The sequence below is a fragment of the Felis catus genome, chromosome E2 (genome assembly GCF_018350175.1).
Source record: "Felis catus isolate Fca126 chromosome E2, F.catus_Fca126_mat1.0, whole genome shotgun sequence".
Taxonomy (NCBI): domain Eukaryota; kingdom Metazoa; phylum Chordata; class Mammalia; order Carnivora; family Felidae; genus Felis; species Felis catus.
The window spans coordinates 35,356,669-35,374,830 of NC_058382.1; the positions used below are offsets into that span (position 1 = coordinate 35,356,669).

Sequence of the window (18,162 nt, forward strand, 5' to 3'; positions counted from 1 at the left end):
TCTCCCTCTCAAAATAATAAACATTGTTTTTAAAAGGCTGATACAAAGGAACAGAATAACTTTACCATGGAACAGGTACTATGGCAGCCTGTTTTTTTTAAGTGTTTTAATGTTTATTTATTTACAGAGACAGAGAGCAGGGGAGGGGCAGAGAGAAAAGGAGAGAGAAAATCCCAAGCAGGCTAAGTGCTGTCAACAGAGCACCACACAGGGCTTGATCTCGTCAAGTGTGAGATCATGGCCTGAGTTGAAATCAAGAGCTGAACGTCTAAGTGACTGAGCCACCCAGGCACCCCAGCCTGTTTCAGTTATTATTTTACCCATGGGACAGCACAAATTTTATTTTACTTATGATATGGTACAGCAAAACAAATACTGAATGACCTTCTCAGAATTCCTCTAATAAAACTGAGGTTTTGGTACTCTGACTACACCATCTCTTCTGATAAAAGCCTCATGGTAAAGGGTACAACCTTTTCACGTTAACATCTGAAGACTGCTATACAATAAAACACTGGTGTAATACAAGTTTCAAAAACCCAATCTTCATTATATGAACAAGTTAATGCATTTATGACCGATGCCAAGCCCTTATATTAGATTAGAAGGACAACATAATTTATTAACCAAACCAAAACACTTCTGAAAGTAAAGGGTGTAAACAGTTAAACCAGACAACAGGTGTAAACCAAAACATGTGATCACCTTAGCTGGCAAAAATCTTTTAAAAAAAAAAAAAAAGAAGGGGCGCCTGGGTGGCGCAGTCGGTTAAGCGTCCGGCTTCAGCCAGGTCACGATCTCGCGGTCCGCGAGTTCAAGCCCCGCGTCGGGCTCTGGGCTGATGGCTCAGAGCCTGGAGCCCGTTTCCGATTCTGTGTCTCCCTCTCTCTCTGCCCCTCCCCCGTTCATGCTCTGTCTCTCTCTGTCCCAAAAAAATAAATAAATAAACGTTGAAAAAAAAATTTGAAAAAAAAAAAAACAAAAAACAAAAAACAAACCTGACCCGTCCCTCCAAACATTACTTTGTTTCTAAAATGTACTTTCACTGGTCTCTCCTTCTCAGTCTCTTTTGCTGACTCCTCCTCCTTGAACACTACAAATTGTTTCTTGTGCATCCACTCTAAGGAATACCAAGCACTGTGGATTACAGTTAATCTTCTAAGTGTTAACATAAAAGAATACCCATGACACTGAGTGAAAAGCTTCGGAACTATGAATAGCAAGATTGCATCTTTTAAATAAAGACATCTACGTTCCTATGTGCAGAGAATGCAGAGAAAATAAGGTCTCAACCATAGTGGTTACAGACAGGATTTCACTTAAAATTCCATTTACAAAAAGACCCCGAGGGGCGCCTAGGTGGCACAGTCAGTTAAGCGTCCAACTCTTGGTCTTGGCTCAAGTCATGATCTCACAGTTCATGAGTTCAGGTCCTGCATCAGTCTCTGTGCTGACAGCACGGGAGGCTGCTTGGGATTCTGTCTCTCCCCTCTGCCCTTCCCCAGTTTGTGCGCTCGCTCTCACTCTCTTAAAAAAAAAAAAAAAAGTTTAAGTCCTAAATAAAGAGTCCTTCTAGAAATCTACAGACCTTCATACATACAACATGTACAGTATTATTCAGTGCAGCAACAGCTGTCATAGCAAAGGAATGGCTAGGAGTTGGTGACCGAATAAGTATCTTGGACAACGTATATAGTATTCTAGCCTTTAAACTCTTATTTCTAGGGGCACCTGGGTGGCTCAGTCAGTTAGGCATCTGACTTCAGCTCAGGCCATGATCAGGTTTGTGAGTTTGAGCCCCATGTCAGGCTCTGTGCTGGCAGCTTAGAGCCCGCTTCAGATTCTGTCTCTCCCTCTCTCTGCCTCTACCCCACTCGCACTGTCTTTCTCACACACAAAATAATAGTAATAAACATTAAAAAAAATTTTTTTTAATAAGAAAATAAACTGTTATTTCTATATATGCTACTTTTTGCTACTAATATGTGGACATATATAGAGTTAGCTTTTTGCAAAAAATATACAGGAAAGATAAGCCACAAACTAATCAAAATGGTTACCCATAAGGGAGAAAAGGGTAGAAGGCATACAAATCTGATTGAAAACTCAGCAAGTATACCTTTTCGTATGTTTTTGACTTTAGAATCACGTGATTATCGTCCACGTTTGAAATTTAATTAAGAAAAAAACTACAATCAGGGGTGCCTCAGTCTGGTTAAGCATCCACCTTCAACTTAGGTCACAATCTCAGTTTGTGAGTTCAAGACCCACTCCGCGGCTCAGTGCTGACAGCTCGGAGCCTGGAGCCTGCTTCTGTGTCTCCTCCTCTCTCTGTCCGTCCCCTGCTCTCACTCTGTCTCTCTCTCTCAAAAATAAATAAACATTAAAAAAAAATTTTCCTGAGGAAAAAACACAACCAAATACAAACAAATAAACCTGAGTGTCAAACTGATTACATAAAACACAATGAAAACAAATTATTTCAAATAATTACTGAACACAGATGCTGTACATCCTTGATGGACAATGCGGAGTGGTGTGTGGGTGTGTGTGTATTATTTCTTATTTGAAGGGGCGGGGGGGGGGGGCAAGTATCTTAAGTTGGGTCCATGCTCAGCACAGAGCCTGACGCAGGGCTCTATCCCACAACCCTGGGATCATAACCTGAGCCAAAACCAAAAGTTGAACACTCAACCAACTGAACCACCAAAGTACCCCTATTTTTTAGGACCAAAAGAAATCAAAGAAATTTGACTCATGTTTACTGTTAGCAAGAGTATTTCATTGAAAAGTTTAAACTTTGGGTACCTCGGTGGCTCAGTTAGTTGACTTCAGCTCAGGTCATGATCTCCCAGTTCATGGATTCAAGCCCCACGTCAGGATCTGTGCTGATGGTGCAAAGCCTGCTTGGGATTCTATGTCTCCCTCTTTTCTCTGACTTTCCCCCACCCACTCACTCACTCTCTCTCTAAAATAAGTAAATAAACATTTTTTTTTTTTAAGTTTACAGGGTGCCTGGATAGCTCAGTCAGTTAAGTGTCCTACTTTGGTTCAGGTCATGATCTCACAGTTAATGGGTTCAAGCCCCATATCGGGCTCTGTGCTGAGAGCCTGTTGAGCCTGGAGCTTGCTTCAGATTCTGTGTCTCCCTCTCTCTCTGCCCCTCCTCCACTCACAGTGTCCCTCTCTCTATCTCTCTCCCTCCCTCTTGAAGATAAACATTAAAAACATTTTAATTAAAAAGTTTAAACTATTTTTATATTATTGGGCAAAGCAAATAACAGGAATCCAAATTCAGTGCAAAAAAATGTGGTAAACATAAAAGTTTAAAGGCCATGGGGCACCTGGATGGCTCAGTAGATTAAATGTCCAACTTTGGCCTAGGTCATGATCTCACCATTCCTGAGTTCGAGCCCTGCATTAGGCTCTGCGCTGAAAGCTCACAGCCTGGAGCCTGTATCAGATTGTGTCCCCCTCTATCTCTCTCTCTCTCTGCCCCTCCACTGCTCATGCTCTGTCTCTCTCTCAAAAATAAACAAACATTTAAAACAAAAAAATCAATAAAATAGGCAAACTTAAAAAAAAAAAGCTTAAAGGCCTGAAATACTATATTTCAAATGGAATTATCAGGAGAAACGCTTTTTTAAAATCATTTCCTAATGGAGTTTAATGAAAGCCCTAGACTATACAATGAAAACTACAAGACAGTGTTGAAAAAAAAAATTAAAGATGACACAAACAAGTGGAAGGACACTGTGTTAGAAGAGTTAATACTCTTAGACTACCCATGCCACCCAAAGCCACCTAGACTCAACACAAACCCTATGAAAGTCCCAATGGCATTTTTCACATAAATAGAAAAAAAAAAAAAAAAAGTCCTAAAATTGGTATGGAACCATAAAAGACCCTCAAGAGCCAAACAATCATGAGAAAGAACAAAAAAACCGGAGGCACCACAGTTCTTGATTTTCAACTATACTACAAACCTATAATAATTAAAACAGTATAGCATAAAAATAGACACAAAGATGAAAAGAACAGAGAGCCTAGAACTAAACCCTTGTATATACAGCTTACTAATATCTGATAAGGGGGACAAGAACAACCAATGGGGAAAGGACAGTCTCTTCAACAAACGCTGCTGGGAAAACTGGAAAGCTACATGCAAAAAAATGGAAGTGGACCTCTATCTTACACACTCACAAAAATTAACTCAAAATGGATTAAAGACTTAAACAGAAGACCTGATACCACAAAGAAAACATACAAAATAAGCTCTTCAGTGCTGATCTTGGCAATGATGTTTTTGGAGATCACACCAAAAAGCACAAACAACAAAAGAAAAAGAATCAACAAATGCGACATCAAAATTAAAAGCTTCTGCACAACAAAACAAACAACAAAATGAAAAGGCAACCTACAAAATTAGAGAGAGTATTTGCAAAACATGTACCAGATAAAGGGTTAACATAAGAACTCACACAGGGACACCTGAGTAACTCAGTTGGTTGGGATTCCTTCCAACTCTTGATCTTGGCTCAGGTCCCGATCTCACAGTTTCTGAGTTTGATCCCTGCCCTGGGCTCTGTGCTGAAGGCTTAGAGCCTGTTTGGGATTGTCTCTCCTTCCCTCTGCCTCTTATCAGCTGTGCATTCTCTTTCTCTCTCTCAAAATAAACTTCAAAAATAAAAATTCAAACAACTCAGTAAAGATATTTAAAAAACACAAACGATCCAATTAAAAAATAAGCAGAAGAACTGAACAAACATTTTCCCAAGGACGACATCAAAATAGCGAACAGGTATCTGCAAAGGTGCTCAACATCACTACTCATCAGAGAAAAGCATATCAAAATCAGAATAAAATATCATCTCACACCATTAAGAACAGCTAGCGACAAGAAGAGATAAGTGCTGGAGAGGATATGGAGAAAAGGGAACTCTTGTGAACTGCTGGTGGGATTGTAAAGTGATTCCACCACTATGGAGAACAGTATGAAAGTTCCTCAAAATATTAATAAGAGGCACCTGGATGGCTCAGTTGGTTGAGTGTCCAAATCTTGATTTTGGTTCAGGTCCTGATCCCAGGGTTGTGAGATGGAGACCTGCGCATGGAACCTGTTTAAGATTCTCACCCACCCCTCCCTCTCCCCTTCCCCCGCTGTGTGAGTGTGCTCTCTCTTGTGTGCAAAATTTAAAAAATAAAATAAAAAACAAAACAAAAACTTATACAAGATATTGAGGCAGGGGCACCTGGGTGGCTCAGTCGGCTAAGCGTCTGACTTCAGCTCAGGTCATGATCTCATGGTTTCAAGCCCACGTCAGCTCTGTGCTGACAGCTCAGAGCCTGGAGCCTGGAGCCTGCTTCAGATTCTGTGTCTCCCCTTCTCTCTGCCCCTCCTATGTTCATACTCTGTCTCTGTTTCTAAATAATAAATATTTAAAATTTTTAAATAAATAAAAGATATTGAGGCAAAGTTTTTTAATTAATTGGATATTATAAAAGTATTTAATAATTTTAGGTGTACTTTGGCTATGCAAGAATGTCTTAATTTGCAGGAGATGCATGCTCAAGTATTTGAGATAAAACAGTTCAGTATAAATATATGAAGAGAGATGGGAAAAATGGGTGAAGGGGAGTGGGATGTACAGGATTCCAGTTATAGAATAAATCACAAAAATGAAAGGTATATCATAGAGAATATAGTCAGTGGTATGGCAATAATGTTGTATAATGACAGATGGTAGCAACACTTGTGGTGAGCACAGAATAACATATGGTGTTGTCAAATCACTATGTTGTGCACCTGAAACTGATGTAACGATGTGTCAACTGTACTCCAATAAAAATATATATATGAATAACAGAAAAAATAGTTATGGTAAGATTTAATTGCTGAATCTAGGAAGAAGTTACTGGCTGTTCACTGTACTATTAATTTCTCTGTACATGTGATTTTCTTTTCTTTCTTAAAGACTTTACTTTGAGACATGATGGAAAAAATATGGAACACTGCATGAATTTGTGTGTCATCCTCATGCAGGGGCCGTGTGAATCTTCTCTGTATCGTATCAAGTCTAGTGTATGTGCTGCTGTAGGAAGCACAGGTCAAATTTTTAATAAAACTGGGGGTGATGATACGGCGCCTGGGTGGCTGAGTCAGGTTAAGCGTCCAACTTCAGCTCAGGTCGTGATCTCAGGGTTCATGAGTTCAAGCCCTGCATTGAGCTTTCTGCTGCCACCACAGAACCCGCTTCAGATTCTCTGTCTCCCTCTGTCTCTGCCCCTCCCCGGCTTGTTCTCTCTCTCAAAATAAATAATTTTCTTAAAAAAATGGGGATGATGGGGTGCCTGGGTGGCTCAGTCAGTTAAGTGTCTGACTCTTGATTTTGGCTCAGGTCATGATCTCTCTCCCACTTCAGGCTGCACGCTGACAGTGCAGAGCCTACTTGGGATTCTCTTTCTCTTTGCGCCCCCCCCCCTTCCCTGTTCAGTGCTCTCTCAAAATAAATAAACTGTTATAAAAAAAAAAAAAAAAAAAAAAAAAAAAAAAAACCAAGTTACTCTTTAAAAAAAAAAACTAGCGGCGCATGGGTGGCTCAGTCGGTTAAGCATCCGACTTCGGCTCAGGCCATGATCTCACGGTCCATGAGTTCGAGCCCCGCATCGGGCTCTGTGCTGACAGCTCAGAGCCTGAAGCCTGCTTCAGATTCTATGTCTCCCTCTCTCTCTGACCCTCCCCCGTTCATGCTCTGTCTCTCTCTGTCTCAAAAATAAACATTAAAAAAAAATTTAAATATTTCAATTCTAAATCTTTGAATGACACTAAAAATGTTTTTAGGGGCGCCTGGGTGGCGCAGTTGGTTGAGCGTCCGACTTTAGCCAGGTCACGATCTCGCGGTCCGTGAGTTCTAGGTCCGTGAGTTCTAGCCCCACGTCAGGCTCTGGGCTGATGGCTCAGAGCCTGGAGCCTGTTTCCGATTCTGTGTCTCCCTCTCTCTCTGCCCCTCCCCCGTTCATGCTCTGTCTCTCTCTGTCCCAAAAATAAAATAAACGTTGAAAAAAAAAATTACAAAAAAAAATGTTTTTAAATGTATCAACTTTATTCATGCAAATGAGATCTCTCTTTGACGGTGACTGTCAATAATTTGAAGATTAAAATGTTACGTAGGCTTTGAAGCATAAAAACCAACATAAATCTGATTGCAGAAACAAGCTCAAATTCATTAAGCTTTGAAAATATTTTTTTAACTTTATTTTGAGAGAAAGAGCAGGCAAGTAAGGGGCAAAGAGGGAGAGAGAATCACAAACAGGTCCCTCCCTGCCAGGAGAGCCCGACTCTGGGCCCGAACTGATGAACCTTAAGATTATAACCGAAACTGAAATCAAGAGTCAGACATTTAACTGAATGAGCCACCCAAGTGCCCCTAAAATACTTTTAATGGAAAAACTATTATCATTCCTTATGAGGATTATATAAAATGTCCAAAATGATCTCCTTCCAGTTTATTCCAGTATACTTTATAAATATCTTCATTTGCTAAAGATGGCACTCTTATTAATTCAAACACTTGAGCCTAACTTTATGCCATGGACATAGCTTAGGTGCTATATATATACCACAAGGGGCTTAATGGAACAAATACAGATTTTTACACTAAAACAATTATGGAAAAAAAAATGTGTATAAAACTGGGAGATGAAGGGCACCTGGATGGCTTTAGTCAGAAGAACGTATGACTTTTGATCTTGGGGTCATGTGTTGCAGACCCACATTGGGTGTAGAGATTACTTAAAACACACACACACACACACACACACACACACACACCCCTGAGGCACCTGGGTGGCTCAGTCAGTTAAGTGTCCAACTCTTGATTTCAGCTCAGGTCACAATCTCATGGCCTTTTTTTTTTTTTTTTTAAACATTTATTCAACTTTGAGAGACAGAAACAGCGTGAGTGGGGAAGGAGCAGAGAGAGAAGGAGACCCAGAATCTGAAGCAGGCTCCAGGATCTGAGCTGTCAGCAACAGAGCCCGATGCAGGGCTTGAACCCATGGACCACGGGATCATGACCTGAGCTAAAGTTGGACACTTAACCAACTGAGCCACCCAGGCACCCCATGATCTCATGGCTCTTGAGTTTGAGCCCTGCATCAGGCTCTGTGCTGACAGCTCACAGCCTGGAGCCTGCTTCAGATCTGGGTCTCCCTCTCTCTCTGCCCCTCCCCCGCTCATGCTCAGTTGGTCTCTCTCTCTCAAAAATAAATATTTAAAAAAGAAAAAACCGCTGACTCCTAAGCACCACCCTACATCAAGATAATCAAAATCCTCAAGGAAAGAGTACAGGGGCACCTGAGTGGCTTAGTGAGTTACCAGCTCAGGTCATCATCTCACAGTTTGTGGGTTTGAGCCCCACATCAGACTCTGTGCTGACAGCTAGGAGGCTGGAGCCTGCTTTGGATTCTGTGTGTCTCTCTCAAAAATAAAATAAACATTAAAAAAATAAAAAGAATACAGAACATTGTATTTTAAACATACTCTGCAGGTGATTCTTATGCATTTTAAAAGTTGAGAACCACTAAACTTACTAATGGCTTTGGGAAACGTTTTTAGAAAGTTTACCAAACTTTAATGCAATCTCTACTAAGTGACAAGGAAAGCCCTTCACATCTATTCCTTTTTCTCCCCTCAACTTCTACCAGTTCAGCCAAAGACATCTCTGTAAAGGCAATTTGGTCTCCCATTGCACTGACTGATGCTAGCAATCTTGGTAGTATGACCTAACTTGCTCTAGGATTAAATATCAGCAAGTACTTTAAGAAGCCAAATAGGCCTGGGGCATCTGGGTGGCTCAGTGGGTTAAGGGTCTGACTCCCGCTCAGGTCAAAAATCTCAGGGTTTGTGGATTCGAGCCCTATGTCAGGCTCTGTACTGGACACCATGGAGTCTGAAGCCTGCTTCAAATTGTGCCTCCCTCACTCTCTGACCCTCCCCCATTCACGCTCTGTCTTTCTCAAAAACAAACATTAAAAAATAAGAAGCCATCAACAACAGCCGAAGTATGGAAAGAGCCCAAATGTCCATCGATAGATGAATGGATAAAGATGTGGTATATATATATATACAATGGAGTATTACTCGGCAATCAAAAAGAATGAAATCTTGCCATTTGCAACTATGTGGATGGAACAAGAGGGTATTATGCTAAGTGAAATTAGAGAAAGACAAATATCATATGACTTCATTCATATGAGGACTTTAGGATACAAAACAGATGAACATAAGGGAAGGGAAGTAAAAATAATATAAAAACAGGGAGGGGGACAAAACATAAGAGACTCTTAAATATGGAGAACAAACTTGAGGGTTAGTGCAGGGGTTGTAGGAGGGGGGATTGGCTAAATGGGTAAGGGGCATTAAGGAATCTACTGAAATCATTGTTTCACTATATGCTAACTAATTTGGATGTAAATTTTTAAAAATTAAACATAAAATTAAAAAAAGAGAGACAGAGACAACATGAGTGGGGGAGGGGCAGAGGGAGGAGAGAGAATCCCAAGCAGGCTCCGCACTGTTAGTACAGAGCCCAACGCAGGGCTTGAACTCACAAAACCATGAGACCATGACCTGAACTGAAACCAAGAGTCAGATGCTTAACTGCCTGAGTCACCCAGGCACCCCTAATTTTATCTAATTTTAACTAATCTTAGTATAAATTTAAATAGCCTCATGTGGATAGTGGTTACCATACTGGCCAATGTTGCAAATTCCTAATGACCCGTATAAATCGGGGAAGGTATCTTATTCTAGCATTCAGAAACAACAAATACCAATTTTCCCAGATGCCCCACTTTCCCCCTTGGTTTCCTTAAAAGGGAGAGCTCATTATTTTCTATGGGACTTTATAAGCAACAAAATCACTGACTCAAAATATTCATCCCAATTTATTTTTTAAATTAAAATTTTTTTTTATTTTAGAGAGTAAGCACACACACACAAGGAGAGGGGCAGAAAGGAGGAGAGAGGGAATCTCAAGCAGCCTTTAAGCTCAGCACAGAGCTCGACGTGGGATGCCGTCCCACAACCCTGGGCTCATGACCTGAGCCAAAATCATGAGTCAAAGCTCAACTAACTGAGCCACCCATGTGCCCCTACTTATTTTTAATTGAAGTGTTTTTATCTTATGTACAATGAGTTGCATTAAGGTAGGTATCCTGGGTATCTGCAGTTAAGGGAGGTATCTTGGATGACCCATTCAAGGAAGTTCACTTAATGTAACCTAATGAAGCCTATATCCTTCACGGACTGACGGAAGTACTGGCAGCACATACTGAGAGTGTATTTCTGGGTCAGACCCTGCTGGTTCCAGCAAATGCAGCAAGAATGAGACCCCTGGCCAAATTTCCTCAGATGGCTCCAGTACAGCTGTTGGTGACCCATTTTGCTCTCAGATACAATGAGGCAAAAGGCCATAGCAATCTTTAATACTCCTCCAAGAGGCAGAGATTCTAGATTTATAGTACACAGTTCCAATCCCATTCATCCAAAATGGTTTACTTATTAAATTCTTAAATATAATTACTACGTACAAAATAGGATAACTTATCCCAGTACAATCACAATACTTAAACAGAATTGTTCTAAGCATTTTATGTATATTAGTTTATTTAAACCTGGTAACTCTTTGAGGAAGGTACTATCCTCCCAAGTTTATAGCTGAAGAATAGTTTAAATGGCAATTGCTAATAGAATTTTAAAGACAGTATTTAACAGAACTTTAAAGAATTGGGCAGTAGAGGTAAGAGGATTTTAAAAATGAACAAAAATCCTTGTATTGCACCTTCAAAATCATTAAGAGTCTAAATAAGTGTTTTAATACCAAGTCCTAAAACAAACAGTTCCTGATAGGAGTATCTCCAACCTTTAGGATGAATAGTAAGAGTTTTAGACCACTTAATCCCCAATTCTGTACTGAATACTCAGGAATCATCTTTTTTTTCCCCCCCAGGAATCATCTTTAATCCATTCCTTTTTCATCCAGGAAATGAACAACTCTTTAAAAACGTATCAAGTGAAAAAGGCCTAAATATCCCCCTAAAAGTGCAATGGTTAAGTAAATCATAAAAAGGAATACTATCTATTGGGAGGAAAGCAAGTTTCAGAACAGCATTGTGTATGTATATGTCCTTGTATGTAGAGTATCCAGAATGATACAAAAATAACTATCTGAAAAGTTAGATGAAAGGAGATAAGAAGGGAATTGAACTTTTTTTCCCTACTGAAATACAAATGTAATTTTCAAAGACAAAATATTAGGCCAACAAAATTTTGCATATTCCAATTTTGCATAATCTCTATATAAAATCCCTTTTGATGGAGACCATTCACCTCACTTACTGAGCAGAAAAGAGTTAAGACAGAAGGCCTGCAACTGCTATCCTTAGAAAGACATGCCAGGTTGGCCCGTGGCTAGTGTGAGAACCTGGATTTGGGGAAAACTAATCCCCATTCCAAGAGCTAATAAGAGTGGCTCACTGTGACTAAACTGTACCAAAAAATGTGATTCATGTGTAACACCTACCTTCCCTCCAGGAACCTGGAATTTTAATGGATGACAGGCAGAAGGTGCCTATAACAATCCTAGGCACTGTGTCTCTCAGGAGCTTTGCTGCTGGGCAACATTTTGCACATATGTGTTGTCACAATTCCTTGTTGAAGGAATTAAGTGTGTCTGATGTGACTCTACTGGGAAAGGCACTGGGAGAGGTTCAGCTTTGGAAGCGTGAGTCCAGTTTCCTCAGACTTCACCTCATATGCCTTTTCCCTTTGCTGATTTTGCTTTGTATCCTTTTGCTGTAATAAATCACGGTCCTAAATACAATCCCCACACACTAACCCTGACAGTGGCCAAAATGAAATGTCTTCTGGAGGTAACTAAGACCCATTTTGTGGCTTTCTTCTCTTTTATGTATAGAACCCCCATCTCAGACTTCTAGATTTTATCATAAAGATGATCCTAGAAGCTACATGAATTTAAGTATATTTTAGGGAATAAGGGAGTAGGAGAGACTAGGTAGATGCTTACCAAATCTGTTTCCTCTCCCTGGCTAAACAGCTAGACTACATTTCTCAGCCTTTCTTGCATAGGTGTGGCCAAGATTCTAAGTTCTAGCCAATAAAACGCAGGCCAAAAATGATACCAGCCACTTCTGGACCTTGTCCATAAGACCTCATACTCATGACCCTCTGGTTTTATCACCATCTGCCAGCTAAACAAAGAGGACTCCCTCTAGAGAAAAACAATGCCACAAGATGGAAGGAGCCTGGGGTCCTGAATTACCACACAGAAGGCAACCTAATGAACATTCAATGAAAGTTATCTGAGGAAAGTTATCGGAGTATAAATGTCTATCTGTTAAGCCACTGATATCTTGGGGTTGTTCATTACGTTAATCTGCTTTGCATACTAACAGAGGGCATGATCTGGTAAACATTTTTAGAAGCTACTCTTGACAATGCAAAATACTGAGAAAGAGGAGGTCACAAGGAAATTTGATAATATTAAGAGGGAGGGGCGCCTAGGTGGCTCAGTTGGTTAAGCATCCGACTCGATTTCAGCTCAGGCCATGATCTCACAGCTTCAGTTCGAGCCTGTCAGCACAGAGCCTGCTTCAGATCCTCTGTTCCCCACCCCCTACCCCTGCCCTGCTTAAGCACACGTTCTCTCATCTCTCAAAAATAAACAACAACAAAAGATTATAGGAAAAGCAAAGTAAATGCATTCAAGAGAGAACTGCAAGGACTCTATGAAACTGTGAATAAGCAAGACAAGTGAAGGAAAAGGAGCAGTCAAATATATTTCCACTAAGCACCTGGATTCCACTTACTCCTGACATGAAACAACTAAGAGAATACATGGCAAGAAAGAAAATCAAGAATTCAATTTGGACAGGACTATGAATTATAGCCTGCAACATAGCAAGGGTGAGCTACAAATAATAGATCTGGGAGTCATCAACATATAAAAAAAAAAAAAAGACGGGATAGAACTACAGAATGAAAATAAGAGTGTCTAGAGAGAATCCTAAGGAAGCTTAATATTTCAGGGTGGATAAAGAGGAACTCGGGGCGCCTGGGTGGCGCAGTCGGTTAAGCGTCTGACTTCAGCCAGGTCACGATCTCGCGGTCTGTGAGTTCGAGCCCCGCGTCAGGCTCTGGGCTGATGGCTCAGAGCTTGGAGCCTGCTTCAGATTCTGTGTCTCCCTCTCTCTCTGCCCCTCCCCCATTCATGCTCTCTCTCTCTCTCTCTCTCTCTGTCCCAAAAATAAATAAAAGTTGAAAAAAAAAATTTTTTTTTAAAAAAAGAGGAACTCAAGAAAGGAAATGACGAGTAGCCTGAGAAGTGGAAAAAACTTGGACTGCATAATATCAGAAACCAAGCAAAGTCCTCTACTTAGTGGTAATAAGTAAAACCTACAAACAGCATCCCTAAAGAGAGCCTTAAGGATGAACCTTCACCAAATGTCCATTGTGGCAGACAGCCTCTAAAACAACCCCAACAATCCCTAAAATGTCTATCCTTATGTAATCCCCTCCCCTTATGAGTGGGATGGACCTTAAGTGTAGCTTCAAAAGAAGGAAATAGTCATTTCCAAGTGTACGTTACAAAAAAGACTGACTTCTGTCTTGTTTACCTCTCTCTGAGCCTATGCTCTAAGCAAGCTGCCATGCTGTGAGTACGGAAAAGACACATGTGGCAAGCAACTGATGTCTCCAAACCAACAGCAAGAATTTGAAGCCAGACAAATGCCACGTGAGTGAGCTTGTAAGATCTCTCCACCCTTCAGCCTTGAGATGACTGCAGCCCGTTAATACTTGCATTGGAACTCTGTGAAAGACACTGAGCCAGAAGTACCTAGCCAAGCTGTGCCTTAGAAATAAAGAACAAGAAAGGTTAAATAGCTAAATTCGGAGGTATTCTGTCATGCAGTAATTGATAACTAATATACCTATAGTCTGCAGAAATCATGGGGGGAAAGATTTTTTTTTTTAGGTTTATTTATTTTGAGAGAGATAGAGCACATGGGGAGGGGCAGAGAGAGAGGGAGAAAGAGAATCCCAAGCAAGCTCCACACTGTCAGCACAGACCCAGACGCGAGGCTCAATCCCACGGGATATGAGCTGAAATCAAGAGTTGGACACTTGGGGCACCTGGGTGGCGCAGTCGGTTAAGCGTCCGACTTCAGCCAGGTCACGATCTCGTGGTCCGTGAGTTCGAGCCCCGCGTCGGGCTCTGGGCTGATGACTCAGAGCCTGGAGCCTGTTTCCGATTCTGTGTCTCCCTCTCTCTCTGCCCCTACCCCGTTCATGCTCGCTCACGCTCTCTCTCTCTCTCTCTCTCTCTGTCCCAAAAATAAATAAACGTTGAAAAAAAAAAATTAAAAAAAAAAAAAAAAAAGAGTTGGACACTTAACCAACTGAGCCACCCAGGTGCCCCCATGGGGGAAGGATTTTAAAAGGTATAGCTGGCAGTATACCAAAACTATATAGAAATTATAAATTATCAGAAATAGCAACTAACTGATCATTGATAACCTTCAAGGGGAAAGTTAGTGACTACCAGAAGGTAGGCCAAGACGCCTCCATAAAGTGGACAATGCATCAGGTAATAAGACCAGGGCCTACTTCAAGCCCCAGCCCCTCCAAAACCTCCCAAGCCACTTCAGATCATCTACAGGCTAATCTACCTCCTCTCCCCTTCAATATGTATGATGCACTATAAAATTAGTGGCACCTGGGTGGCTCAATCAGTTAAGCATCCGACTCTGGCTCAGGTCATGATCTCACGGTTTGTGGGTTCGAGCCCCGCATCAGGCTCTGTGCTGACAGCTCCAAGCCTGCAGCCTGCTTTGGATTCTGCATCTCCCTCTCCCTCAGCCCCTCCCCTTCCTATGCTCTCTTTCTCTCTCTAAAATAAACATTAAAATTTTTTAATTTAATCAAACTGTTCACTATTGTTTCATGTGTATTATCCTTTATATCGGGCTCCCGTAGACATGCTTTGGGTTTTATTCCATAGCTCTTCCTCACCATCACTCCCAACCAATCAGCTTTGAGGGCACTGAAAACATTCCAGAACTGTGAAAAATACAATACCAATATTAATTTCTAGGACCCTAAAATATAATTTGACTAGGCCTAACAAAAAGGAAAATGTAGCCCAAGTTTGGCAAAGTTCTTCCACCTTCATCACCCATGAAATGGAGATAATTTTCCACAATCTCATTTCACGTTGGTTTGTCTTTAACTGTAGAAGCATCTTTACATTATGTATCACTAAAAAAGTTTACTTGATAGTATTTTTCTTAGGACAAGATGCATCCCAATTTCAGAGATGTTAAAATGTTGAATATTTGTTTTATAATCAGTGAAATCTGTTATTCCTTCTCTTTATGCAGTCTTCTCCTATGTGCCACTGTGAAATTAAATTTAAGTAACTTGTGATTTACACCAATAATAATTGGCTCTAAATAAAATAATCCTGACAAAAATCTGAACCTCAAGAGGGTATTTACTGGAATAAACCAGAAAGCAGTGTAATCTCCAAAAGTTTTTGTTTTCTTTTTAATTTTTATATTGGGGCGGGGGGAGGCAGGGGAGAGGGGCAGAGAGAGAGAATGAATCTCAAACAGGCTCCTCACTCAATACAGAGGCCAAAGCAGGGCTCAATCCCAGGACCCTGGGATCATGACCTGAACTGAAACCAACCAACACTCAACCGACTGAACCAGCCAAACGCACCTGCTAAAACATTCTGAAATGCTTAAATTTTTTTTTTAACATTTATTTATTTCTGAGAGACAGAGAGACAGAGCGTGATTATGGGAGGGGCAGAGAGAGAAGGAGACACAGAATCCGAAACAGGCTCCAGGCTCCGAGCTGTCAGCAGAGCCCGACGCAGGGCTCGAACCCACAGACCGCGAGATCATGACCTGAGCTGAAGTCGGCCGTTCAACCAACTGAGCCACCCAGGCGCCCCTTAAATGCTTGAGTGGGAGAGCCACTAGCACACAATGAGAATTAGAGATGAAATAAACATCACACAAAGGACAGCACAACCAACAAAGAATTATCCTGCCCAAACACCAACAGTGCCCTTGCTGAGAAAATGGCTTTTGCATCCACTTTCCGTAAGGTGAGCCCTAGATGTGAACACCTCAGGTATGGCTTTCTACAAAGTTAACACAAAGCCAAGCACAACTTAAATTCATCAGATGATAAGAAATAGTGTATCGCTTTCGTGAAGTGGCTACCACAACTTATCAGAGAAACAGTTTATGCACTATATGCACTAACTCAGCCAACTATTTGTTGAGTACTGACTGTGTGTCAGGTATTTAAGATACATCCGTGAAGAGACATACACATATGCCTGCATTCCCACTGGAGGTGAGAAATAGTAATCATTAGAAATTATAAAACATGTCAGGAGATGCTAAGTACTATAGAAAAAGAAAAAAACATCAGGGTAAAAGTGAGCCAGAGGACAGGAGGGATGCAATTTAAGTTTTCTGACGGTGGTCAGAGTGAGCCTTACTGAGAAAGAAGTCTTTGAGCATACTTAAAAGGAGCTGAGGGGTTCAGCCATGCACATATCTGAGAGAATGTTCCAGGCAGAAGGATCAATCAGTTGGTGCACAGGCTTCCTAAGAGACTGCGTGGCATCTGTAAGGCAAAGCAAGGAGGTCAAGTGTAGTTGAAGGAAACCAACTGGGTGGACAGGGGTGATAAGTTAGGGGGAAATGGAGAATACATGAGTAGGTATAGAGCAGAGTTAAATTCTATAGGTAATTAAAGGACTCTGGCTTTTATGAAAGACAAATGGATCAACGGATGGTCCTGAACAGGACAACATGATATGACTTTTAAAATACAAGAATTACTCTAGGGGCGCCTGGGTGGCTCAGTCGGTTAAGCGTCCGACTTCAGTGCAGGTCACGATCTCACGGTCCGTGAGTTCGAGCCCCGCGTCAGGCTCTGGGCTGATGGCTCAGAGCCTGGAGCCTGCTTCTGATTCTGTGTCTCCCTCTCTCTCTGCCCTCCCCCATTCATGCTCCGTCTCGCTCTGTCTCAAAAATAAATAAACGTTAAAAAAAAAAAAATTTTTTTTTAAATAAATAAAATACAAGAATTACTCTAGATGATGAACTGAGAAGCAAGGGTAGAAGCGAGGTAGATAATAAAGCACATTAAGAGACAATTAGTCACTGAAACTCAACACAGAAGAACTCTACAAAGCTATATGCAAATATGCCAAAACTAAGTTAGTATATCAAGATATACCAATGTTTTGTGGTTGCCAGAGAACTTGAGGGCTTACTGATACAGGAGTGACTAAATACTTTCATGTAATTTCTACATTTTACATTTAGATACACGATCTCAACTTCTGTAATCTTTGGCATATTTGTCTGTTTGAAAAGGGAAGGGGAAAATTCTTTTTTAAGATTTTTTTTTTAACGTTTATTTATTTTTGAGAGACAGCGTGAGTGGGGGAGGAGCAGAGAGGGAGACCCAGAATTTGAAGTAGGCTCCAGGCTCTGAGCTGTCAGCACAGAGCCTGACATGGGGCTCGAACTCACAAACATTGAGATCATGACCTGAGCTGAAGTCTGCCGCTTAACCGAGCCACTCAGGTGCCCCTCTTTTTTAAGATTTTATTTTTAAGTTATCTCTACACCCAACATGGTGCTTGAACCTATAACCTTGAGAGACCAAGAGTCACACATTCCTCCAACTGAGCCAGCCAGGGACCCCTTTTTTGTTAACATTACTTTTCTATTTCTTTATATACAGATGATAGATTTTTCTTTTTAAGTAATCTCTACACCCAACGTGGGGCTTGAACTCATGACCCCAAGATCAAGTGTCACAGGCTCTACCAACTGAGCCAGCCATCTGCTTTAGGAAAGGGGAATATTCTTAACAGTGGGCATATACATGGTAGACTTAACTCTCCATTACCCAAACTAAAGAGTAAAAACCAAGTGTAAATAATCCAATCATGAACATCCCAAAATTATGTATTACTGAGGTCAGAAAAGCCTAGTATAAAACTTGTTTAGAACCCAGCTGACAAGGGATAAGGAAATATCCAA

General features: G+C 41.0%; 2 protein-coding genes and 1 non-coding gene across 12 annotated transcripts in view; all 3 read right to left on the bottom strand.

Moving 5' to 3' along the window:
- The window catches only part of CNOT1 (CCR4-NOT transcription complex subunit 1), a 106,720-nt gene that overhangs the window by 81,770 nt on the left and 6,788 nt on the right, over nt 1-18,162 (bottom strand). The window contains exon 2 of one of the 10 annotated variants that reach the window (XM_045046027.1): nt 16,626-16,729. The exons of 8 other annotated variants lie outside the window; for them this stretch is intronic. The gene's annotated coding sequence lies outside the window, so the exon portion shown is untranslated. Of the gene's footprint in view, nt 1-16,601; nt 16,730-18,162 lie in introns of all 10 variants that reach the window. One more of the 10 variants, XM_045046026.1, reaches the window with a different exon arrangement.
- Nucleotides 5,999-6,105, bottom strand: LOC111558179. The gene has a single exon (XR_002738766.1). It is a non-coding gene; the product is annotated as a U6 spliceosomal RNA (small nuclear RNA).
- LOC109494897 (40S ribosomal protein S29-like) lies at nt 10,066-13,246 on the bottom strand. Its single transcript, XM_045046032.1, has one exon. The coding sequence runs from the start codon at nt 10,541-10,543 to the stop codon at nt 10,274-10,276; it is 270 nt and encodes an 89-aa protein (XP_044901967.1). The 5' UTR covers nt 10,544-13,246; the 3' UTR covers nt 10,066-10,273.

Excerpts from the sequence above, each read along its gene's own strand:
- LOC109494897 (XM_045046032.1), bottom strand. The coding sequence starts at position 10,543 with ATGGGATTGGAACTGTGTACTATAAATCTAGAATCTCTGCCTCTTGGA.